The sequence below is a fragment of the Vicugna pacos genome, chromosome 25 (assembly GCF_048564905.1).
Source record: "Vicugna pacos chromosome 25, VicPac4, whole genome shotgun sequence".
In the NCBI taxonomy this organism is placed as follows: domain Eukaryota; kingdom Metazoa; phylum Chordata; class Mammalia; order Artiodactyla; family Camelidae; genus Vicugna; species Vicugna pacos.
This window is the reverse complement of record NC_133011.1, coordinates 27,036,825-27,063,198: the sequence shown is the minus strand read 5'-3', so window position 1 is coordinate 27,063,198 and position 26,374 is coordinate 27,036,825. Positions and strand designations below refer to the sequence as shown.

General features: G+C 41.3%; 1 protein-coding gene across 1 annotated transcript in view; it reads right to left on the bottom strand.

The window, feature by feature from the left end:
• Positions 1 to 2,686: 2,686 nt before the first annotated feature.
• Positions 2,687 to 26,374, bottom strand: part of FER1L6 (fer-1 like family member 6) — a 122,488-nt gene continuing 98,800 nt past the window's right edge. The window contains exons 33-41 of the mRNA XM_006211403.4: positions 23,005 to 23,175; positions 20,420 to 20,580; positions 18,429 to 18,571; positions 16,640 to 16,728; positions 16,065 to 16,163; positions 13,572 to 13,813; positions 11,486 to 11,649; positions 4,952 to 5,052; positions 2,687 to 2,969 (exon numbers count right to left, since the gene is read on the bottom strand). Of these exons, the coding sequence (XP_006211465.2) occupies positions 2,786 to 2,969; positions 4,952 to 5,052; positions 11,486 to 11,649; positions 13,572 to 13,813; positions 16,065 to 16,163; positions 16,640 to 16,728; positions 18,429 to 18,571; positions 20,420 to 20,580; positions 23,005 to 23,175 (1,354 nt within the window). The 3' untranslated portion in view covers positions 2,687 to 2,785. The remainder of the gene's footprint in view (positions 2,970 to 4,951; positions 5,053 to 11,485; positions 11,650 to 13,571; positions 13,814 to 16,064; positions 16,164 to 16,639; positions 16,729 to 18,428; positions 18,572 to 20,419; positions 20,581 to 23,004; positions 23,176 to 26,374) is intronic.

The following is a 26,374-nucleotide window of genomic DNA, read 5'->3' as shown; positions in this document are numbered from 1 at the left end:
CTTTTAATGCATTGTTGGAGTTGATTTGCTAGTATTTTGTTGAGGATTTTTGCATCTGTATTCATAAGTGATATTGGTCTGTAATTTTCCTTTTTTTGTGCTATCTTTGTTTTTGGTATGAGGGTGATAGTGGCCTCATAGAATGAGTTAGGAAGTGTTCCTGTCTCTGCAATTTTTTTGAATAGTTTCAGAAGAATAGATGCTAACTCTTTTTTAAATGTTTAGTAGAATTCACCTGTGAAGCCATCTGGTCCTGGACTTTTGATTGCTGGGAGTTTTTCTTTTTCTTTTTTTTTCTTTTTTTTTTTTTTAATTGAAGTACAGTCAGTTGCAATGTGTCAATTTGTGGTGTATAGCACAATGCCCCAGTCTTGCATATACATGCATATATTCATTATTGGGTGTTTTAAAATTACTGATTTAGTTTCAGTACTGGTAATTGGTCTATTCTTATTTTCTTTCTTCCTGATTCAGTCTTGGCAAGCTGTACCTTTCTAAGAAATTGTCCATTTCTCCTAGGTTGTCCTTTTGGCGTATAGTTGCTCATAGCAGCCTCTTATGACCCCTTGTATTTCTGTGGTGTCGGTTGTAACTTCTTTTTTATTTCTGATTATATTAATTTGGGCCCTCTCCCTTTTTTTCTTGATGAGTCGGACCAAAAGTTTATCAATTTTGTTTATCTTTTCAAAGAACTAGCTTTTAGTTTCATTGATTTTTTTTCTTTTCTTTCTTTTTTTCTTTTTCTTTTTTTTTTTTTTTTTAGTCTCTATTTCATTTGTTTCTGCTCTAATCTTTATTTCTTTTCTTCTACCAGCTTTTGGGTTGGTTTGTTCTTTCTTTAGCTGCTTTAGGTGTAAGGTTAGGTTGCTTATTTGAGATTTTTCTTGTTTCCTGAGATAGGCTTGTATCACTGTAAACTTCCCTCTTGGAACTGCTTTTGCTGCGTCCCAGAGGTTTTGTGTTTTCATTTTCATTTGTCTCAAAGTATTTTTCAACTTTGATTTCTCAGTGATCCATTGGTTGTTTAGTGGCATATTGTTTAGCCTCCATGTATTGGCAGTTTTTGCAGTTTTTTTCTTGTAGTTGATTTCTAACCTCATAGTGTTGTGGTTGGAAAAGATGCTTGGTGTGATTTCAATTTTTTTAAATTTACTGAGGCTTGCTCTGTGAGCCAGCATGTGATTGTGTGCACTAGAGAAGAATGTGTGTTCTGTTGCTTTTGGATGGAATGCTTTATAGGCCATGCCTAGGGCTGTGTCTAGAGGTGGCTTAGGAAGTCTGCTGATGGGTGGGGCTGCATTCCCACTCAGTATGTTGTTTGGCCTGGGGCTTCCCAGCTTGTAAGCCTCCAGGCTGTTGGGTGGGGCTAATAACCCAAGCAACTTGTCAGCCTCCAGGAAAGTTTATGTACATGAACTCTCCCCAAATGTCTGCCACCAGCTTTTGTGTCCACAGGGTGAGCCACAGCCACCCCCCCCCACCACCCTAGGAGACCTTCCAAAACCAGCAGGCAGGTCTGGCCTAGGTTCCTATGAAATCACTGCCTCTGCCCTCAGACCCAGTGTGTGCAAGATTCTGTGTGTGCTTCCCAAGAGAGTGAAGTCTCTGTTTCCCCCAGTTCCATGAGGCTCCTGGAATTAAGGCTAGCTAGCTTTCAACACCAGATGTTCTCAGGTCTCCTCCTCTCAATTTCAGAACCCTGGGCTGGGGAGCCTGACATGGAGCACGGAACTGTCACTCCTGTGGGAGGGCCTCTGCACCTTAATTATTCTTCAGCTTGTGGGTTGCCAACCCGGGGGGCATGGGGCCCAATTATATCATGAGCATGCCTCTTCTACTGTCCTGCTGTGGTTGCCTCTTTATATTTCCAGTTGAAGAAGATCTTTTTTTGCTAGGTTCCAGTCTTTTTTTCCAATGGTTGTTTAGTAGTCAGTTGTGGTTTTATTGTAGTCATGAGGAGAGGTGAACTCGTGTCCAGTCCACCATTTTGACTGGAAATCCAGGAGACTGTTTCTAAGAAGACTGCTTTTGAAATTAATTTATGCTTGAGAGTCATGATGGAACCTACCACATATGGTGGTAAGACTAAGTGTTGAGTAGTGCCAAGGATGGTTATTCCTGTCACGGTCTGGGGAGCACCATATTTGGTGAAGACTATATATCTGGCTAAAGAGAATTATTACTAGTACCACAGGGCTCCCTATCCCATACACAAAATCATATTTCATATTCCTAAAATCCCCACTTGGAAATTGCCATAGAGCATAAATTCCAAGGGATTTCTCCAGAACTCACTACTGCTACTGAGTACATTCTAGAAGCATTTATTTTAATGGAAAGCCAGCAACATCTCATCTCTAGATGGAAATGTCAACAATCAAGTATTTTAGGTAATTTATATAAAATTTTCTCCAAGCCAGTTTCTCCGCCTGAATAAGTGAATGTGTTCTGTAAAGTGTAAGGATCAAACAAGGTTTACATATATGGCACAGGTTAAATATCTAATAACTTGCTAAAATAGTTTCAGACTATTTGCAGTAAAAATTTTATTTAAAGGAAAGTAATTCTAATAAAATCTCAGACCCAGAATTAAACTTCTCAGAATAAAACCAATTACATAAAGAAAACATTCATCTGGGTTAATTTGAGGTCACCATTGATTACTCTGGGGTGAAGGAACCATGATTTTATGCTGCCTGTGGGGAAAAACATGACTTAAGGCTTTTAAATTGGAAAGATGGTGGCAGAGGTTGGAGTAGAAAGGGACTGCTCCTTTCCCATCTCTCTATGAGCCCACGACGATCCTGCGGCTGATGGCTCCAGGCAAGGTATAGATGAAGAGGACCAGGAAGATGATGAGGATGATCAGAATGAAACCGATGATGATGTACTTCTTGTAATTCCTCCAGATAAGGTGGTATAGGCACTTGAAGGGGCTCACGAACCAGGAGAAGGAGGTGTCCGGGCGGCTGAGGAGAAAGCAAGAGAAGAACATGGGAGGGGCCGTGTTGTCAATACATAGGAATCTCAAGACCTCAGGAAGTACTTCCGACACCTGCTTTCTGGGAGGCCACAAAGAGAGGCCTGGGAATGGGAGGTGCCTTGAAGCAGAAGCAGGCTAACACTGTGAGTGATGATGATTTCTCATCATTTTAAAGGTTGGTCTGGAGGAGGGCGAGAGTCTAGTTAGAACCCAGCCAGAGGTCTGAGGGCCCTCTGTCTGTCCAACCCTGTCTGGCTCAAGCCCCGTTGCTTCCATGAAGCCGGTGCTGATCACCCCAGTTTGTAACGATTCCCCTCTTCTGAATTCCTATCTCACCGATCGCTTGACTTAACTCCTTTCTGAACCTACCATATTTGTCTTCCACACTCTGATAATTATTTTATGAGTCTATGTGTTCTCCCTAAACTGAAAGCTTCTGGAAAGCAGAATTTATGTCTTATATTTCTTGGGTGGTTTTTTTTTTTTTTTTTGAGGAGGTACACATTGCAGCAGCTTAATAAATTTTGAATTAATGAAGTACCCATTATGTTCCTAAAATTATGACAGATGAAAGGGAAGTACAGAGAAGGGCCACTCACTCATATGAGACACTTGGGATCCAGGGAGGCATAAGATTAATGTGGGGGGCCACTCATGACCTGAGGACTGCCGAGCACAGAGGTTGGGCCTAAACTCCCACAGTGCAGGGCGTCAGGCTCTGAGGTTGATCTCTCAAGGACAATCTCTGTCCCGCCACCCCTTTGAGGAATGTGCCAGGTGCATTAAGGCCTGAAGGAACATCCTGAGCTATCAAGTCACTAAGGACCTTTGGAAGGAGAGATACAATCGGCATGCAAGTTAGTGATCTTAGCCTGAAGAACAATCACCTGAGATAATAGTACACGAGTCACGATGTTAGCTTAGAGGAACAATGCCTTAGTTTATCATCTTGGTTCCAGGAACTCTTAATCTTAGTTTTACGAGAACTGTAAACAATAATGATGTCTGTAACAATATACAAGTTAATGATTTTAGTACACGTTGTTAATGTGCCTTAAAACAATACCTTTGCCTACATGCAGGAATGTATGAGCTAATGGGTTAAAATCATATAAATTAACTGCAAGAAATAAACTCGTCGTCCACTCTTGACCTAGCATCTTGCGGGCTAGAGTGAGACCCTCTCAACCCCACCTTTTAGTCTTGTCTTTCTTTCTCAGTCCTGCAGCACAGGTTTTCTGGACCTGATCGATTGTTGGCAGGCTCCGACAATTAACATAATTTGAAAGGGTTTGTGTACATATTTCATATCTATATATGTCTACTTTTCAACTGATATATAACCATGGATTAACTTGAATAGGGTAACTGTTTCTGCTAGTAATTCTACTTCTAGAAATTTATTTTATTTTAAAGTAATTTATAAAGAGGAAACATTTTCACTATCTTATAATAATCGGAAAAAGGTTGAAGTAAATTTAATATCCAGTTATGGGGTGGCAACCGACTCAATTATGGGCATCAAGTCTATGGACTATTCCACAGCCATTTAAAAAATCCTAATTCTGACAACTCTGGCAACGAAGCAAAATTTTCCAGCAAAGGATAAATGAAACATGAGGACAGTTTGTATGCATGAGTAGAGAGAGAATAGAAAAAAAAAATTCATGGGAAATTCACATGCACATGAAAAAATTAGTAGAAAAAAATTATGAAATTATTCTAGAAATGCTTATGTGCTAGTATTATAGAAATGTGCCCTCTCCATTTGCCACAGACTCTGTAATGCTTTTAGAATATTTTTCAATTACAGAAACAAAAAGCTACATGGATTGGATGGTACCTATTGGCTGCCTCCTCATCTCTCACTTCTCCCAGAGGGATCCTCTGGAGAAAGCCTTCATCCTCTGATATGAGGACCACAAAAGGCCTTTCCTGTTTCTGATGCTCCCCCATGACTTCACTTACTTGGGCTTAGCCAGGGGCTCTGGTTCCTTTCGGGCTTTTCCAACAGGATTTTTCTCAGCTTCTTCTGCCGTAACAAGGTGGAACTCAGCTTCAACCTTGCCCTGCACAAAGACAAAATTCTCAGTTTCTAGTCACAAAGAACTACTGGGGGCAATGCCAGCCTTCTAGAAGAAGTGTTATCACATGGAAGGAAGTCAGGAAGGATTGACTATCCTGCTGTTTTATTTTGAGGAAATAGCTTTTCAGTCTTGAGATAAGCCATTTTTAGGACAGATAACAAAGGCCCTGAAATGATGTTACTCTTGAAGTTTTGTGACAAGAGAGGGTCCCACAGGTACACAGAGACACACACATACTCAGCCACATGTACTATTAATATCTGAAAGAGTAATATGAATTATAGAACACAGTCCTTAGAAAGTGGACTAATTACTTGAGGTGACAGAACCCTTTTGAATCTGCTACTGTCTGTCTTCTCCGTCAGTGACTCTCAAGAGGGATGGGTGGATATGGCGCTACATTTGCCAAGTGACTTTCCTGTCATCCTTCCTTGTTTCTATTGTCCCCTCTAAGTCTTTTGGAATTATCCTTTTATTCTAGCATTCTCTCTCCTTCTCCTCCCTCAATAAGAAATAGCCTCTCTGGTTTGAAAACTGAGTCATATGCTTCTTCAGAGTATTGTGCCAAAGTTATTGGCAGGGATGTAAGTCTTGGGTTATCAAAGGAATGAGACAGGAACTCTGAAAAAGGTGAGAGTCATCCTTTCTTGTTCATTCATTAATTTTGGGGGGCCCCCTATATGCCAGGCACTGTTCTAGCCCCTGGGGACTTACCAGTTAAGAAAAATAGGGTCCTTGATCCCCTGGAGCTGCCATTCTTGGTAGAAGATGCCCTCTCTCTCCTGTCTCTTTTGGTTTTGTGGCTCAATATTCAAGGTGATAGGAGGGACACAGAACTGGGAGGAGACTCACTGCAGCAACAAAGTACTTTAGCACCTCTGATCGCCGTTAAAGCTTGTCTTTTCTGAATCATATGTGGATGGGGCATTACCTGACTTCTGAGGCATAGTTGATTTTCTACCCCAATAAGAAGATCTAAGATCCTGATGAACCAATGGTCTTATGTTAACTTATCTGTTCACCCTGAAAAAGCCAGGACTTCTTAACAGACAGGTTTGATTACTTGCTGTCATGAAAATGTAATCATGGGAGAAAATGAGAAAGAAGTGGAGTATGTGGGGGTGAGGTTGAAGCTGGAGAGGAGAGGCAGTGGCAGGATTGTCTGAATTAGGAGAAAAGTGCAGTGGGCTTTTACTACAAGTGAAGTCATGAGTTCAAATCTAAGTGGTCTCATCCATTCATTAGACTAGTGCCATGACCCAATTCAGAAGGCATTAAATTCCTATGGCCCAGAAATGTTCCTTAAAAATATGCATATATGTACTCTTCAATCCTATTGAGAAATCTTGGCTCCGCAGGCAATGACTTGCACATAAAGGCACTCAGGAAGTATTTGAAAACCAGGAAAGAATCCAAAGCATCTATCCATTCTTGTCACTCCTCTACACATCTAGCTACAGTACAGTCATAGTAATATAACCCTAACTGTGATTGCAATGCTTTATTGAATGCCCATTTGGTCCCAGGTTTGTTCTTTTTATCTATCATCTGTCTATCACAGTAGCAAGCGAAGTAGGTCTCCTTTCTATTGATGGAGAAACGAAGTCATAAAAATCAAATAACTTCAAGGTCACACAGGTAATAAGCCAACCAACTGGAATTTGAACCAAGGTCTGTATGATTCCAAAGCTCATGCTTTTTCCATTATAGTAGGCTGCCTCCCAACTGGGGATGTTAAGAGCATGTACCCCAGAAGGTTGCTTTGAAAAATAAACGCTAGAATACATACACAGTGCTCAGCCCAGTGCCTGGTGAATAGTAAACACTTGCACAATTATAGTTGTTACCCTCAACACTGTTTCATGGACAGAAACACATAATTTAACAAGAAATATATTCTGCCCATTCAGAAAACAGCCAGAGAAGTCCCACGGACCATATTCCCACAGGAAAAAAAATGCAAAGGGGAAAAAGAGGCAAAGAATATGAAATGAATTCTGCCCGAGGCACAGGAGTCATCAGTTAATATGATGAAGAACCTTGTCCCCATTGTCACCGCTCTGCCTGAGTGGTCACAAAGCAGTTCTCTGGTATCACAAAGGTGGCAGGGGGAAGGTGTTGTTTACTGACGTATTCCGATAAACGTTGCTCCTCATTCCATATCTGTCCACACAGAGGGTTCCATGTCCTATTTCAATCATTAGTATTCAACCAGGCACCAAGGAGAGGTCTTAAGCTAATAATATGCTCCAAATGTAACTTGAAATCAGAGCTAGAAAAAGCGGACAGTTTGAGAAACTATCTATCTGTTAACCTAATGACATCTATGGATGGAAGAAAATGATAAGGAAAGGTCCTGAAAAGACTGGCTTTGTTGTATTGCATCCATTGTTTATGGGCTTCAAACTTCACTGAGCCTGGAGAGTGGATGCTGGGGGAGGCTGAGAAGTGACTGTGTTCAGGAAGGACTTGCCTTCTTCAGCGACAACTATGGCTTCCTAAAAGACACCTTGCACTTGCATGAGATGAGGCATTCTCATGCATTAATGGTGGGGATGTATGCTGGCAAAATCCTGTAGGAAGAGGAATACACACATACATACACACATACGTATACATATATACACACATATGTACATGCCCACATATATATGTGTGTGTGAGTGTGTGTGTATTACCATATATAGTCATACCTCTAGACTTGGGAATTCCAATTCTGGGTAGCTAAATTAAGGAAATAATTCAAAACTCAGAAAAAACTTTAACACACAAAGCATAGTTATTATTTTTTTGCATGTTCAAATTGTCCTGTCTGTCACAATGAGGTGTCCCAGACTTATCTTGCATTTATCTGCCCCAGACCTGGAGTTCACCATTTCTCCAAAGATGCCTGGTTTCTTTTAGTAGGAACTGGTATTTAGAAACCAGGATCTGGGTGCAAGAGGTCTTTTCACTTTTTCCTTTCAGTGAACATGAATTTTTAAATTCATAAGTCCATAATGATACAAAGAAAAAGCAAGAGGGGAAAAAATCTCATTTATCATCACTAGAGGTGATTCTTAACACCAATTCCTGATTCAGAACTTGGTAGATAATGGAGAGAATTAAGCATTTATCCTGCATTTTTTTTCTTAGGGGAGGTGGTGACTATGATATATTCCCATTTGATGAGAGAAAGCTCTTTTTAACACATGAATGCTAACTGATAAATGAAAAAAAGAACTATATAATCAGAGACAATAGATAAGAAATAGATCATGGATGGATAGAAAGGTGGATAGATTAGGTAGGTAGGTAGGTATATAGATGGACGAATGGATGGATAGATAGATAAATATGGATGGAAAGAAGGAAGAAAGGGTTAGAAAATCATTTTGCAGCACCAATGAAATAATTAATCCAGATCACCACTGGGTGAGAAGTGGCGGCAGAGCAGGAATTTTCCACGGTGCCAAACTGTCACCCCACTGGTCACTTGCTAATAGCAAAGGAGAAAATATACCTTCTCTCAATGAAGCGATCTCATGGTCACCAAAGCGGTGAAGTGAGCAAACACAGCCTCACTGCCAATGTGGCCATCCGAGGGCATGTGATTCAGTATGAAGTAAGCAACATCACGTAGTGAGTATGCTTGCCAAAAATGCTCGACCTGAACCTAGTAAAGCTGTTGTACCTAACTTCCAGTTCACGGGAAAAACAGGGTATAGAGAACAAGATGAATTACATCACGAGAAAGCAACCAGATAAATCAGGTCTAGCCTCATCAAATAATGTCCTGTGGGAAAAAATGGGGTGGAGGACTGTTCTAAAATAAGATAGATCAAAGAGCTATAATAAGCAAAAGCAACTTATCAACCATGACTGAACCTTGTTCTTTTTTAAAAACAGCTATAAAATACATTTTGAGGACAATGGGATATCCTTGTTATAGATGAAGAAATGAGTATGATACAGATATCAAATTATATTAGGCAATAATTATTAAAGTACATGTGATGGTGGCACTGTGGTTCTGTAGGAGGGTATCCTAATTCTCAGGAGATACATATGGAACTATTTAGGTGTACGGTGTCAGAATGTCTGCATCTTACTCTGAAGTGGTTCAGCCTGTGTGTGTATACTATATATATGCCACATTCATATATTCACATATATAGACAAAATAAATATAGCAAAATATTGACAAATGTTGAATCTAGATGGTAAATATATGGCTGATCACTGTCCTATTCTTTCAACTTCTCTGCATGCTTAAATTTTTAAAATGAATATATGTTGAGGAAAAATACATAATTAAACTGGTATTTCTGTTTTGAGAATACAGAGTTAATAATAATATTCATAATAAAATTTAGGGGAATGCTCATTATAACACCTTGTAAAGCAAAATGAATAAGGCACTATTTTTAATGTAGCTATAATACGAAATTAACCAAAATCTACACATGTTGGGACTAGCGAAAACGTTAGCAATAGCTTTCTTTGGGTTATGTGCATATGGATGCTATTTCTTCCTTTCTACATTTTTGTGTCTTTCACATTTCCTATAAATGCATATTATATACTTTGTCTTAAAAAAAATACCTCCCCTCTCTGCTCCCGGAGAATCTGAATTTGCCACATACTATTTAGATAATTTGTCTGTCTACCAGCCTCTTCAGCTAAGCTGTGAACTTATGGAAGGCAAGAATGTGTCTTATTGATGGTTGACCTTCAGCCCCTCGCCTGTGAGTGTCTAGCCATAGTAAATGCTGATGATTGTTTTTCACACTGAACTAGAGGCAAAGAAACCTTTTAATTTTAGTTGTTATGCTTTTGGGACATACCTGGGCAACCTAACTGTAGACTTGTGAGATTAACCTGTGAAAGAAACCTGATCTCTATCTCCTAACCGAGTAATTTCTTTAAAGGTTGCTTTTGGTAAGATAATGCACATAAAATCTGTAGAACAATGTGTTTCATGAAGAATATGCTCAATGCATATTCCCTTTCCTTCTCCCAAGGGTACTCATTCTTTTGCAATTGCACTTGGAGCTGTTTTTCACTTAGGAGATAGCCGTATTCCACACTAGGAGCTGTGTGATCCAAATATCTAAATTACACTGCTTGGCTATACAGATAAGCAGCTTTAAAAATAAGCCTGGCAGGTGGCAGTGCCCATAAGCAAATCCCTCCTGGCTGCTGGTAATTGGAATAAGAGGATAACGATGTTCTGACTGCTGGCTTCAAGGGACGGGAGGGGAGTTCATATAGAGTTGGAATTAGAAAATGTCTTTACTGGAAACACATCTTGGAGGTACCCAGTTCAAGCTACTCATTCTATAGACACAGAAACTGTAAAAATGAATGAACAGAAACCTGAATTAAAATAGAATTGAGAGGCCAGAAGGAGGTGCTGTTAGCGGAGCCCTCTGCTGATAGCAGAGCCCAATGGGAAGAAGAGTTTCTCTTTTCTCCAGCCAGTGAGAGACAGTCATGATGCAGCCAATGAAAAGCCATGGACTCTGTTTACTCTAGGGCTCCCAACTTCCTCTTCCCCTCTATAAAAGAGTTCTCCTGTCCATTGTTGCTGGAGGTTTGCCCGTGGCTAGCCATGGTTGCAGACCTCAAATGGCAATTCTTTGTTGACCTCAAATAGCTCATTTTTGCTGGAGAAGTAACTGGTAGTCTATTGGATTTAAGTGAGGAAAATAAAAATAAAACCAACCCTGAGACTTGAGGAGGGGAAGTACCTTAGGAAATGACAGACCCGAGGTTGAGGTTTTCCATTACACTATTTTATTCTGGGATCATCCAACTTTCTACCACGTCTGTAAAGGAGGGACCATCCACCCTCCCTTACAGAGGAGTGACAGTGGCAGAGAGGAGGGGGTGCTGAAAAAAAGAGCAGGAGAAACTTTCTTCCCACTATTTGTGAAAGATCTGAATTCCTATAGCATGTGACACATAATATGGACCAGCTTGGTAAGGCAGAGAGTGGAGTAAATGGCTCTGCTTTCTGCTGTCATCCCCTCAAGGAAGTTTTAAAAGGATGGATCACTTTTTAAATTGAGTCTTGCGTTTGAGGGTGAAGGGATGAAGCAGTTGCATTAAAATGGTACATTAGCCAGGACTTTATGCATAATTTCAAGAAATGTTGGGGGAAAAAAATAATGCCAGGGGCATAAGTTCAAGCCAAGAGGATAGAAAACCACCCTGACATAGATCACTATTAAATCAAGGATGGTGAAATATGGAAGTCTTAATGCATTTATAAATTTTTCAAAATTCTTGCTTCTCAGCAGAAACTTTGCCCTGAAGGGCTCTATGACATTTCAAGGCATTTGACTCGAAGTTTACAAAATGACTCATTTAAAGAGCATGAGGTCCCCTGCTTGCCACCCACCCCCCCTTATCTCCTACAGTTGTCACTTACTGTGAGTTCTTTGCTTTTAGCGAAAGGCCACCAGCCCCGCACACGCTTTTGCTGGAATATGGAAATCTTGCTCTCCTCACTTGCATTTTCAAACTTGGTGAGATCGCAGGCTTTGGCAGACTTAGCTGCTCGGGGGAAGCTGTTGAGGTTCATTTCCAGGGAGCCTGTGAAGAGATGCCCTTAATGGTTATAGGAGGGCGTTAAAAGCCATCATCATCCTCATTCACCCACCTGTTCATCCATCCCCTCACCAGTCATTCAGTCAGGACCACATGGGTTCAACAGCATGTGCTAGGTCTTGGGGGCACAAATATGACCAAGGCATGTCTGGTGCATTTAAAACATTAATAATGTGGCAGCAGGCAGAAGACAAGGGCAGAGCTACCTATATGGAACTTTCAAGCCCCTGTTTCAGGTGTCATCTGCTGCCCCTCTTCTCTGCTCCCTGAGGACCGCCTGGATTACTTGCCTATCCTTTGAGCCCTTCCCTGGCTTGGCACAGATCAGCCGATAAGAACCTTTCCCCCCTCAACACCTCTTTGAGTCCACTAAACTCCTCCAGGCCTGGGACTAAGTCTTACTGTCTTGGTAGCTCCTCTCTAGTACTTTAGTGGGCTATCAACAATGTATTTTCTCTTTCTTTAATTTTTAAAAAAATTTTATAAAATTTTTAAAGGTTACTTTCCACTTACAGTTATTACAAAATATTGGCTATATTCCCCTTGAACCCATCTTACACCCAACAGCTTGTACCTCCCACTCCCCCACCCCTATGTTGCCCCTGCCCTCCCACTGGGAACCACTGGTTTGTTCTCTGTATCTGTGAGTCTGCTGCTTTTTTGTTGTAGTCACTAGCTTTCAACAATGTATCTTCAGCGAGTGAATCTAAGGCAGAGTAAGGTAGTGCCATGTGAATGTTCTCTCTTCAATAGCCTTTCCCTATTACAAAAGTAGTATTTGTTAACTTGAACATTTAGAGCATGCACATGAGCAAAAAATTAATAGAAACATTTTCTCTAATCTCATCCCCCAAAAGTTGACCACTGCTCTACTTACTAGTTCATACCCTTACGTTAGTCTATCTCTCTGTCTCTTGGGCGATCTCTATCTCTATCTCTTTTTCTTATATAAATGTATTTTTAACCGAAGGGGGATTTTTTTCTATGCTCTTTTTTCCACTGAATGCACCCTGCATAACTATCCAAATCATTAAATATTCTAATATTTTTAATGGCGGCAGGGTTATCACTTACTGAATGCTTACTGTGCATGAAGCACTGGCTCCCCTCCCTGACTCAACAGGAGAAATAGAGACTGCAGGGAAGGGAGGGTCTCTCATTCTTCAGATCTTCCTGGGAGTGTTGAGAGCCAGGCGTCTGAACCTGACCTTGGTGACTGGACCTTAGAAGGTGTCTGGAGCCTCTGAAGCAGTATGCATAAATTCATGCACGTGCGTTTTTCTGAGAAGTGAAACTATCATTTTCAGTGGGGATCTGAGACTTTTCTTTGGTCAGCACCAATATATTTTTTTAAGTTTTTAAAAGATTGTTTTGGGGGAGGTAATTAGGTTTATTTTTATTTGTGTATGTGTGTGTGTGTGTGTATATATATATATATATATATATACACACACACACACATATATATATATATATATATATATAATTATTTTAATGGAGGTACTGGGGATTGAGCCCAGGACCTCGTGCATGCTAAGCACCTGCTCTACCACTGAGCTATACCCTCCTCCCATTTAAAAAAAAGTTGCAGTATCACATTTAGAGCTCCCCTCTGAGGCATGTGATAGTATTATCCCCATTTTACAACCGAGGTACAGAAGAGACCTGCAATCAGTTCAAAATTTCACAGCCTCTTAGCGGTAGAGCAAAGCTCAACGTAAGTCTGTTTGATGCCCCATAACTTACCAAGCCAATTCCCTAGTAATGGCTATTTGGAGTGTTTCAATATTTTGCTATCATAAGTAGTATCAAGATTATTATCCCTGTGGTTAACTCAGACCAAGCTATCCAGGAGCTGGGACAAAACCCTTAACATTAATGTGAGCTTGAGGAAGCCAGTGGCTTACCCAGAAAGTCATCTGAGGACAGCCTTTCAAAGTCCCAAACCTGAAGCACCAGCACAGCGGGCGTCTTACACTCCGTCTTCTCTAAGGAAAATATATGCTCCCTCTTGGTGATGACCATTTGCTTCTCGGCTGGGAGATACTGAAATGGAAACAGAAAGCGCCAGTTGAAGTTCCCCTCGCCAGTCAGGGAGTTGTAGTGCACGTCTGTCTCCTGCTTGTCGTCTTCCAAACCCTTTAACCACCTGAGCAAAGACAGAAAAAGAATGAAACACTCAGAGCCCATTATTCAGGCGTCAGTATAATCAACAGTGATTTTTAACTAGTTTCATTGTGGCCACGGATCATGGTTTTAAAACGTTGATATAAGTTCGATTCGGGTGGAAGTGTCCATTGAATCTGAAAGAGGTAAATCAGGATCGAAGGGTCTGAACCAGAAACAAGACTCTTATTCTAAGTCAGGTTGGGGAACTGCCTTCAGTTGTCCTTGGGTAGATCTGAAACCCCATGCAGTAAGGAGGGAAAAATGCAGGAAATGTGAAATGAAAGTATAGTCTATTTCCTCTAACCCTGGGAGCCTTCTTTGCAAGGGATGCCATTTCTGCACCCACTACATTGAGGCCTCTAAAGCTGGCCTGGTTTAGACCCATGACATCAAGCCTGTAATTGACCTCCTCCCCTCTGGTTCTGGGCCTCAAAGATCCAGTAGGCCTGTATCAGTGTGGCGTGTGGGGTAGGAGAGTGACTGCACCCACCTGGCTCTACTGCTTACTAACTGTGCAGCCACAGATAAGTTATGTAACCTCTCTGTGCCTCTGTTTCATCTGGAAAATGGAAGCAATGACGGTATCTAGTTCATAGGAATTCTAAGGAATTATATGAGATAATAGATGTAGAATGCTTTGCATACTCCAAGTGATCTATTGTGTTAATTATCTGGTCTTTCTCCTCCATGCCCGCTATAAAGTAAGCTGCAGCGAATCCCATTTCCTCCTAGTACTTTACTCATAGTGAATTAATTATTGAGAAAATAGGGACTTCTAATTCAAGCTAACTGTTAATGCCGAACCACTTGTTTTCTGAAAGCCGATCGCCCTCCCCCATCCCAACCCACCCTGGGCAGTGGGGGTAAGGATCCTCCTCTTCCCAGAGGAGTGGTACCACCTGGGATACAGACACAATTATTCAGCTAAAGATGGTGCTTGGTCAACCAGTAGACATGTGGTGTCTGGTATGAGGCAAGGAGTGAGCTCGATGCTAGGGGAGTCGCGTGGAACAAACAGAGATGGTTCTTGCCTTCATGGAGCTACAGTCATGGAGGGAAGAGGATGGTGGGATAGAGGTAGGGTAGCAGAAGTCACCAGGGAGGGAAATGCAAAGTCCCTATGGAAGAAGAGGTGAGGATACATTCTAAGAAGGAAGAGAAAGATGCTCAGTGTGACTAGAGAGCAGAAAGGAGGGGGGTGGATATTGATCCAGTGAGATGTGTCTGGAAAGAGAGGCAGGGGCTAGTCATATGTGGTATTTTAGGGCATATGAGGGATATGGATCTTCGTCCAGGGAAAACAGGATGTCATTAAAGGGTTTAAAGTACAGGACTGGCTGATATGATCAGACTGAATTTTGAAAAGATAACTCAGGTTTCAACATAGAGAACAGGGTATTGGAGGCAAGACTGAATATGGGAAGACCAGTCTAGATAGTACTGGTATTTCAATGGCCCCAGCAAGAGATGGTGGAGGAGAAGACAATGATGGTGGTGTGGTGAAGAGGGAGAGAATGGATGGAGCTGACAGCTATTTGGGTGGGTGAACAAAACGTATTGGCAGATTAGAAATGGGAGTGTCAGTGAGGAAGAAGAAATCAAAGAGATACCAAGAGAAGACTGAGATGAGTTTCCTGCTTCTGAGATGAGTTTTATCTGAGGGTACATGTTTACATCACTTTTGCTTCTGATTCCCTGCCACCTCATCTCCCTCCCTGACTAGGGGCTGAAAGGAAGCCTACAAAGGCATTTGTATTATAGCCAAGATATGAGAGAGACAAAATGCTTAGTTTCCTGAGTCCTAGGTTGGTTTCTGTTTTTAATCAGTAAAACTACACCTTCCTGTGTGCTAAATTTGAGCTTTTGTTTGAGGCTTATAATTTTTCTTAACACCTAACGTTTCATCAATAGAACTATACCTCGATAGTTCCTTCTGGTGTAAGGGTATTTGGAATGTCACTTAAAAAGTTTACGCATTTACCATTTAACTGAAAGAGATGTTTATATAATAAGAGTCCCTCACAAAAATGTTTTCATGAGATAATCATTCTTAGCATAACGACTGAATAAGGCAAATATTTGACAAAGAAAGTGACTAACAAGGCTAAGTAAGATGGATTCCTTCTGTGGGATGTGGGTGGAGGATCTTCCCCAAAGCATAGGTTTAGTTGGGGGATTAAAGAGGCGAGGACGGGAAGGAAAGGGAGGCTGGTGTCTGTTGATGATCTTACCCTTTAACATAAATATCACTTGATTTTTGTCCTGTGAAGATATTCTCATCCTCTAAAATGACATCTTCCGTGTTCCAGATGGTTACTCTCAGTTCATACCTGGCATGAGGGAAAGCAGACTTAGGTTGATAGACCTTGAAAGCTGAGTCTCTTGGTGTCTATGTGATTCTGGTATTGCTTTGAATCCATAAACTTCCTCAATTTACCACGTTCAAAAATATCAGTACTTAAAGTCTTCATTCTATCAAAACCAAGTGTCCCAGCTGAAATCACCAGGGACATGAACTTCTCGGAGCAGATCCTCCTCCCATTAACCAACATTTTTCAGAATGCTGAAGAATGTTGAAACTCAGTGGCTCCTACCACAAGACAGGGGCCGCCATTTCAATCACCACCTCAATGACTTACCACCACCACTCAGCTCCTCCTGTAATTGGCGGCCAGGTGGAAAGTGAGGCATGATTAGCAGGTGTCAATTGGCCAATGTCATGTACCAGACACCTGATCAAAGGTCACGATCTTTTAGTCTGCGGCCACGCTCTCTTTCCTTGAATGCGGGGCTGCAGCTTACTCACCCTCTGGGTTTCCTTGGCGAAATGTCAACAGGAGGGCCAGGCTGAGGTGTGTCTTTGGGAAACATGTCCACCCACATCTGCAGGCGGCCCTTGTTAAGAAAAGAAGACATTCTTTAGCTTCTTTTTTTTTGGCAGGGGGTTGGTGGTTACCACATTGACAACTGACTGTTCATGGTTTTAACAGATCCCTTTCCTAGAAAATGGATATTAGGTACATATAATACAATATATGGATATTATCCATGTTATATTTAGAATATTTGTTGACAAAGACAGAACTAATATTTTATTAAAAATTAGAGCATATATCGAGAGGAAGGGAAGGATTAACAACCCTTTACTACTTGAGAACCTTGAGAACCTACTATGTGTAGACACAGTGCTATGCACTTGAAAAGCATGCGCTCATTCATTCTCCCAATACCCCCATTAAGTAGATGTTGCCACTCCTACTTGGCAAATGAGAAAATATCTTGCCCATGGGGCTTAGGATATTTAAAAAAAAGAGAATTTCCATGGGAAGGGACAATTTAAGCAGAGTCAGTGTTTTGGAAGAGAAGAGCCAATTCAATGGAGGGTTATATTCCAAGGTTTCTGCAAAGAGTCATTTACATGCACCTTTAATCAAGAAGTCACATCTGAAGACAAAGTGAAGGATAACAGTGCACAAAAGATTTCAAACATCTGGTGGTAAATCTTAGGAAATAATCATAAGCTCCTACAGCTGATGAAAGTTTATCCTTCCAAGACGTTCCCTGACACATGCTGTCATGAAGTTCATGCCCCAGCACTGGGGGGATAGCAGTGTGGGTGTTCCTGGCCTATTATAGCCAAGCTCCTGTGCTTTGTCCAAGTTACACAGTGAATGGGTCCAGAGCTGGGAAGGGACTCAGACTGTCCAGGTTAAATCCCAGCTCTACCACTTAACCAGCAGAGTAACTTGGAGCAAGTTACTTAAACACTCTGAATCTCAATTCTTCAGCTTAAAAGTCAGGATCATAATAATTCCATCATGCAGCTGTGTTAAGAAATGGGGGTAAGGTGACCCACACACCCCTGTTTGTCTAGGAAAATCCTGGTGTGTGTCCCTTGTATCAGCTTAATTATTAATAGTGTCCTTTTTCACTCTCAGAATGGCCACAATTTGGATAAATAAATCAATGGCCATCCTAATGAGGCAAGATGATTATGTAAAGGGCCTAGGACATCAAAGGCTTTTTGCTAAAGTTTGTCTTCTCTTCTGTTCTAATTCGTAACCCAGATCTCTATTTTTCCCATGCAGCTTTTTCTTGCCAGTTCTTCAAGGCGAGCCTCCATCTACTGCTTCTCTGGGAAAACTAGTGGGCTGAGTGGTTACTGATAGATTTTGGACAAGGTCTTGGCCATATCAGATGGGTTTTGAAGTTTCTCAGATGTCAGGATTCTTCTGAAAGAGTTGGCTAACTCAAATCATAAAAAGGAAAAAGCAGTAAATTCAACTCTGACTTTAGGGCAGTTTCTCAACCTCAATGTTGTTGTTTGGGGCTGAATAACTCTTTGATGTGGGATGTTGTCTTTTACAGAATAGGATGTTCAGCAGCATCTCTGGCCTCTACCCACTAGCCACCAGTAGCTGCCCTACCCACCCAAAGATATTTCAGACACTGCTAAATGTCTGGGGTAGCAGGGGCAAGGTTGTCCCTGGTTGAAAACCATTGCTACGGGGCACACAAGATCCACTTTCAGAGGAGAAGTCACATTCCTCAAGGATGCACACTCCCACTGGGACCAGAACTGTTTTGGCCCCTACCTGCTCCATTCCTGGCTTATCCTTGTGGTAGAGTGGCCGAGTTTCTATGTGCTCAGGAACCAGCCTACACCCAACCTCTGGGATATCTTCCCATGAGTGTAAAACCCTGAGGGCCAAGTGCTCATAAGACTCCACCATCTCATCTGCATGGAAGAGAGAAAAACAGAGACTTGTCAGATGTGCACTCCTGTAAGGGGACAGTGATGGGCTGTCAGGTGTATTTAAACACTCCCTTAAAGGTTCATTTCAATATAGCAAGGACCAGGGAGAGAGAATAGACAGCAAGAGAGAAACAGGACAAAGAGAGACTGGAAGGAGGTGGGGAGTAGAATGGTGGGAAGGTTGAGAGAGTGGGAAATGAGATAGGTCAACAAGAAGACCTGGAGAGCAGTCAGGGTCTTGGTGTACGTATGCGACTCCCTTCAGAGTCTATGAATCACAAGTTTGGCTTCAAGGGACTAGAGAGAGTCTGTGTCCTGGAGACATAAAACTGTTTGCACCATAGTGAGAGAGGGCGTGGGGGACCAGGGTGGCCCTAAGCAACATGTTAAAATAGGCACAATATGTGCCCATGGGTGTCTTCTGTCTCTTCTCATCATTGCTTGGGATTTCTCTCCTACCAACACCCACTCACAGAAATGATTCTCTGATCTGTCACTTCCCCTCAAAAGGCAGTAGTTTATGACAAAAAAACTATCAGTAGAAATAGTACTCACCAATAAGACAAAAGCTGTTGAAAGAATAAAACCTACTCGACACAGTTGAGAATGGCCTAATTTGACACAGGAAAAGTTGAACCTGGTTTTTCAAAAAAGTCCACAAAAGAAATCTCCCAAAAGCAGTAATTACGGTCAGTACTAGTTGATATGGATCAACAAGAAATCAGTGAACTAAATCTCTGTCATAAAGTTTCATCGGTCAAGAACTGATCTTGATGAACATAAATTTAGATTTTTGGTGGGCAAATAGATTGTTTAATCGTGAAATGTAGACTACTGACCAAGGGACTAAATTGGCTTCAGAGTATATTGTGAAAAAGTATTTTTCTCAACAGAAATTCATCAATATCATTAATGCACTATCTAAATGTCAACAACCCTGCATGCATGAACCTCTAAGAGGTTCTTGGGGCCAAAAGGACAAGGTAAAAAGAAACCCTGGTGTCAAAGTGGGGAGATCAACATAGTCTAAAAACGTCCTGTAGCATTTACTTAACTGGGGTTTTTTGCATCAGAAGCACTGCCCCATATATAGGCAATTTTTGAGCATCAGATGGACAGGGGTGGCAGTATAAGAATTGTTCTGTATCATTAAAGTAAAGGTGACTTTTTTTCCTCATCCTAAATTTAGGAAAGCCTATCTGGGATCTTCCTATGTTGCTTATATAAAAAATCTATTTCTTGGTGTTGAAATAGGAGAGTTGTTGGTATAATACTTATGGGGGTAATTTGAGCTGTGTCCAATTGGTTATTTTATGTAATATTCATTTTAAGATATTGTTGACCTTCTGACACAATTCTTGCATGACGTGTACTGTAGAGACATCAGAAATATGCAAAAATATGTGTAAGGAGGTTCACGGTGGTGTTAAGTGTCACTACAAAATCTGGACACAATGTGAATAAATGTCACGGCCATAAAATAGAATATTATCAAGGGTCATTTCAAAGAACAAAGGAGAATTGTCATGATCTATTGGAAGGAGAAAAGGCAGAGTATGAGACTATATGCTGGATGTTAAACCGTGTAAAAATGGGACATTGTGTGTGCACACACCACACACTGTAAAGAAATACAGCAGTGTGCACCATGCTTACCTCTGCACTGGGGGACTATGAGTAATTTCATCCTCCTCCTTACTCTTCCATTTTTTCTGCCATGAACATGCATTAGTTTTACCATAGATGACCACTGTCTCCAGTCACCACCACCACCAGAAGCAGGCTTTACAGAAGAAAGCCATATCAGCAGGATACGTCGTGGGGACTTACCAGTGTCCTCCTCAGTGAAGACCGTTTTTCCAGAAAAGACCTGGCTTCCGATCTGTATTTTCCCAGGGCGAAAGTAGGGCCCATCCAGCTTGTTGTCTTTGCAGAGCTTGGTGAGGATTTCAGTGGGCTTGGACGTGTCCCTCCAGGCGTTGTATCCTTCTCTGAAAAGTGGAGGAAGAGCAGAGGGTGAGGCCCCACCTCCCGGGAGCCACAGCCGAGGTCCCTATAAATGCGCTGCCTAAGTACGAAGCGAGGGTGCTTTCCTTCAGGTTTAACTTGACGTTCTGTATGCTTGGGGCTAGTGTTTTCATTTTTGTTTTGTTTTTGGTTTCTCTTTTCTGGTCAATACCTCTGCACGTGTATGCTTGTAAGAAAGGCAGGACCTGCTTTGCAGGTAGGTTTAGTTTTTTATTTTTTTTTTTAAAGAAATGCACCCTAAAAAAAAAACCCAAAACTGAAGTGAAATTCACAGAACAAAATCGACCATTTTAAAGCTGACCAATTTGCTGGCATTTGGTACATTCACATTATCGTGCATCCACCACGTCTATCTAGTTCCCATTTTCATCACCCCAAAAGAAAACCCAACACCCATCAAGCACTAACTCCTCATTCCCCCGCCCTACGCAGCCTTTGGAAATCACCAGTCTGCTTTCTGTCTCTACGGACTTCTCTGCAGGTAGTTTTTGTTTTGTTCTGTTCTGTCCCTAACAGAACAGCTACTTACTCTAACAGGAAAGCCTAACTCATCCCTTCAGTTTCTCTGCTTCTTTCTTCCTTTCTCCTCCTCTGCCAAAATCATAGGTAGACTCATGTGATTTTACTCACAGGCAGGAAGCCTTGAGGTGCCATTTCTCTAATTGGTGGTGAGTTTCCAAATCTTTCCAAACCCTTCTTCCCTTAAAAACTGGCTGTTTGGTTAAAAATTATTAACTTGCAATGAAATGCTCCCTGGGACACCGGATTCATCAGAATCTAATTTAAGTATTTAAACAAACCAGAACATAAAGCAGTTTTGCTACATTGGGCCAGTAATATGAGAATTCTGAAAAGATCATCCAAGCCATGCTCAGAGCCATGTACATAGGCCTCCCCAGAAATAGGTGCTCTTGTCTATTTTTAAAACTTCAGTGAACAAAGGTTACAACTTCCCTGACTAACCTATTCTGGTCCCTGTTATTTCCACTGTCAGGAAATTCTTCTGAACAAAAGATGCCCCATATTTGCCGGTGACTTCCTTTCCTGACTTCAGAGTGAGCACAGCTAATCATTCTCTGAATGGTACCCTCTCAGGTACCTGAGAATGATGTAAAGACCCCCAGGAGGCTTATACGTTCACTAGAGTCCCAAAACTGAACTGGCTTTCTGGGCTCAAAGAAAAACAGGCCAGCGGGAGAGACTCGTTGAAAATCATGCCATGGAGGAAATAAATGCTCAGACTATGTTAATGAAAGTTTAATTTGGTCCAATCCTTCTGGAGAACCATTTGGACATATGTATTAAAAGTCTTTAAAGTGTGCATTCCTTTTAATGGAATAAATCCATGTCTCTGGATGAATACTGAATGAATTATCAGAGGGGTTTGCGATGGCTTTTGTATGGTAATGCTCACAGCAGCAATATTTCTAACAGAATAAAGAAGACAAATATAAATGCCCTAAAGCTCTGCAAGGCAAATTGGTTATATCGTTTTATAATAATTTCATACAATGGAACACCACAGAGCTATTAAAATAATAATTAATGGTGTGATAGAATACTTACAATACAGGGGTAAAAATGCAACAAGAAGCTTACAAACTTGCATGGATATTGTGAGTCCAACTTTGGCAGAAAATAGCATCAAAAAAATACTAAAAAGAAATATATCAGAATTTTTTTACATCAGTTATCTCTATGGAAAATAATTTGAGAATTATTTTGTATTTTCTGTATTTCCTAAATTTTCTACAATGAATCTATATTACTTAATATTCCGAAAAGATATTTCTAAAATTACACCACGGAAATCTAATGGATGTTTTTATATTTTCCTAGTTGATATTTGTAAGAGGTTTTCTTTTTCAGGCATCAAATATATCATACTTAAAAAAATAAAGCTGGTAATCTGCATTTTTAAATTAAGCAGAATTCAAAATCTTTATAAACAGAGAGAGAGTTGGACCTGCTCCTCCCTCACGTGTAAGATGGGGATAACACATCAATGGGTTTTGAGAGAATTGAATGAGATGCTCCATGTAAAGTGCTTTGTATGAGTTTTAGTTGTAATTAACTAGGATATTGGCATTTATGTGACATTATTCTTCTACCATCATTCTCCACTGGGAACTCTGCCTACCAGGCCCAGCTGATGGAATGAACGAATACAATCCAGCTTTTAACTCTTGAAGTACCTGCCCTGGTATCCACATCAACACCACCTCCCCGACCCCAAATACCCTCAAGTGCAGTGAGCAGTTTCTCCAAACCTGCCCTGCTGCCATGGAGCCCATCCGAGATATTAAAGCGGAGCCTTGACTGGCCTTCCCAGCGCATGGGCTGCATCCTCAGAACACCAATAGCATCTCTACCGGAGGAAGACTTACATCTCATACTGATTCTGCAAGCCACAGATGGCTCGGTGTTTGCTGTAGAAGCGGTTCTCCAGGTCAATCTTGGTCTCACCAATGAGGTCATCCGTCCCGATCACGTCATGGTCGTAGATCAGCACAGAGAGCAGGGATTCCTTTGGGAATGTGGCCTGGATCTCAAATGACCTGCCATCCAAGCAGAGGCTTTAGGAGCATCAACGATTGGAGATACAGGGAACTTCTCCCTGTTTCACTTTTCGCCTGCCTATAGTTCATATGAACTCAGTCAACAATCAGCAACCTAGTTAATACTTAATGGATATTTATCTGGTTTAATTTTTCATTGAGATACAAATAATTTCCAATTCTTATGTCAACTTCCAGTAGCCAATCATCTCCTCTTTCGTGGGCCACACCTTGCAACCTTCAACTAGGGTCATAGCAAGATGAAGAAGAAAATCCTTGGAATTTGGTCTCAAACAGGACTGGTTTCCAATCTCCATTTTTGAATCAGCATCTTCCTGGTTGTAAAACTTTGGGAACTTATTTCATCCCTCTCAGCTTCTTTACATGTAAATGAGGATAAATCTATCTTCTTTATATTAATAACATGGTAGTTAAATGTGATATTGTTTATTTAATGCACATAGTTTATTTCCAGGCATTCAACTGGTGCCCAACAAATTGCCATTCCCTTTCCCCTCCATTGTTGCTTCATCAGGGAATACCAGCTGGGTTTATTTGAAATGAAAATCCTATTGAAGATGGAAAACATAAGAGTGCAGAATTACAAGACTGGAATTCACAACCAACACCACAGAAATACAAAAAAAAAGAAAATAAGAGAACACTATGAACAATTAAATGGCAATAAATTGGACAACCTAGAAGAAATGGACAAGTTTCTAGAAACATACAGTCCACCAAAACTAAATCAAGAAGAAATAGATAATTTGAACAGACTAATCACTAGAAGTGAAATAGAATCAGCAATTAAAAAAAAAATCTCCCTGCAAACAAAAGTCCAGGACCAGATGGCTTTCACTGGGGAATTCTATCAAACATACAAAGAAGAGCTCATACTGATCCTCCTCAAATTCTTCCAAAAGATTGAAGGGGAGAGAATACTCCCAAACTCACTCTATGAAGCTACCATCACCCTGATACCAAAGCCAGACAAAGACATTACCAAAAAAGAAAACTATAATCCAGTATCACTGATGAACATAGATGGAAAAATCCTCAACAAAATATTAACAAACAGAATCCAACAACACATATAACCAGCAGGGGTGCTGGTCAGCTCCAGTGATCCTAACTGAGGCAGCTCTAGCAGGCTAGGGAAATGGCTCTGTGGAGGAGAAATTCATTTCTTCCATCTGAAAACATAGTATTCACTCCCTGGAGCTCCAAGATTTAGATTTGAAGCTAATTGATATTCTAGAGGCATCTCACCAGCAAGCCCCCAGCTGCTTATCACTGAGCTTGGCCATCAACATGCTGTTGCACCAGGGAAGGACTTATTAAGTGCTTAACTGCCCCTGGCAACCATGATAGAGGGCAGAGGGCTCCACTGCTCTGATCCATCTCCCTGAGTTGTGTGCTGTCCTGAATTTTCATTAGAGCTGTCCTTAGAAAAACTACCAAAAACTTCTGGTCACTCAGAGAAAAGCTAAGCTTATACCAATGTGGTTGTCAATGAGATAGGATCTCTAGATACAACGTTGGTTTGAGAAAAGAGAAGGCATCATGAAACAGGTAAAAACTGAGCTTTGTAGAAACATTCAGTACCTCTAAGCTTCAGAGCAAAGATGTCCCATTATTTCTTTGTTCATTCATTCATTCTTTTGTTGAATCATTTGTTCATCTGACAATTTATGACACATCCACCCTGTGCCAGGCACTGTGATTAATGAGAAAATGAGGAACCACCAAAGTCTTCAGACATGTATCCCCTTAGGATGATGCAGAGTGACAGGGTCCCACGAAGTCCCACTGAAACCTGACTGAAGGGTTGTTTGTCCATCTGCTAATTCTACAAATGCCTAATGAGCATCTTCTCTGTGCCATACTCTGTTCTAGGTGCTGAAGGTGCAGCACTGAACAGACTAGACAAAGTCCCTGCTTGAACGGAGCTTACATTCTAGTGGGGAGATGGGAGACAGCCAGTGAACAGAAACACATCAATTCAGATCAGAGGCTACGAAGAAAAGTAAAGCAACCAGGCGCCAGGGCACCGGAAGGGGGCAGCCTGTGACATCCTCCTACGCTGAGGTCGCAAAGAGGTTTCCCCAGACCCCAACCAGGCACAAGAGCCTCCCACTGTCCCTGCTGGAACACTGCAAGACTGAGCCAGCAACAATTAAATACACATCCAGCAAAGCCGCCAGCATGGAGGGCTTCTGGAAGGGACTCTGTGATGCTAGCGACCAGAGGGAATATTCCATCACCCTCTTCTTCTGTTTACCACAGCCATAAATGGAGGTTATAAAACCAGCCTAACTCACAGCATTGTGGAGAGAGCAGCTCATAAAAAATGACTACAAAGCACTTGGCAAAATGAAGTGCTAGTTACATAAACGGCAGGTAATGATAAAGGTCATCTCCGGATCAGGGAAGCAAGGGTAAGTTTCCCCAGCACGTCGTTTTAATCATTCTCTTTAATCTGTAAAGGCAAGACATTTATTGCCTTATTTCCTCTGAAGCAATATGGAAAAAGAGAATGGTGCCGATTCAACGTCAGAGGGTCCAAAGCAATCACAAGTGTGTAAATGAATTTAAATGAGCTGGATAGAGATTTCATCCCATGCTCCCTGTTACTCCAGAAAAAAAGAAATTAAACACACATAAGATGTAGATGTTGCTAAAATGATTGTCAAGGGGGAGAGGAAGGAAGCTAATGTGTTTTGAGTAGCTAAGACGTGATATCATAGACAATGGGCCAGGTACTTGTCATATTTAATCTTCTAAAGGCCTTTGAAAGTCAACTGTCACTATTATTGCTTTGCAGATGAGGAAAACTAGGATCAGAGAGGTAAAGCCATCCGCATAAGGTTATTCAGCCTGTATGTGGCAGAGTGAAACCCAGGTCTGCTTTATTCCAGAGTTAACAGCTGTCAGGCGCACAAACCCACGCAGGGAACACTAATGTGTGATACACTCTTTTAGAAGAAAAATGGGGGTAGTAGGGTTACTGTGAATTGGAGAATGTCTGGTTCACCTAAATATACATGAGGGCAATGCATTGTAAAATACTTTGCAGGAAAACAAAACACAGGTAGGGGATGCAGTTCCCTTTGTGACTTCGGGGGTCGCCTCAAGTGAGCTGCAAAATCATGTGATGGAAAAATCCCTTTGGTAGGAGACAAAAGGCCAAACATCCAGC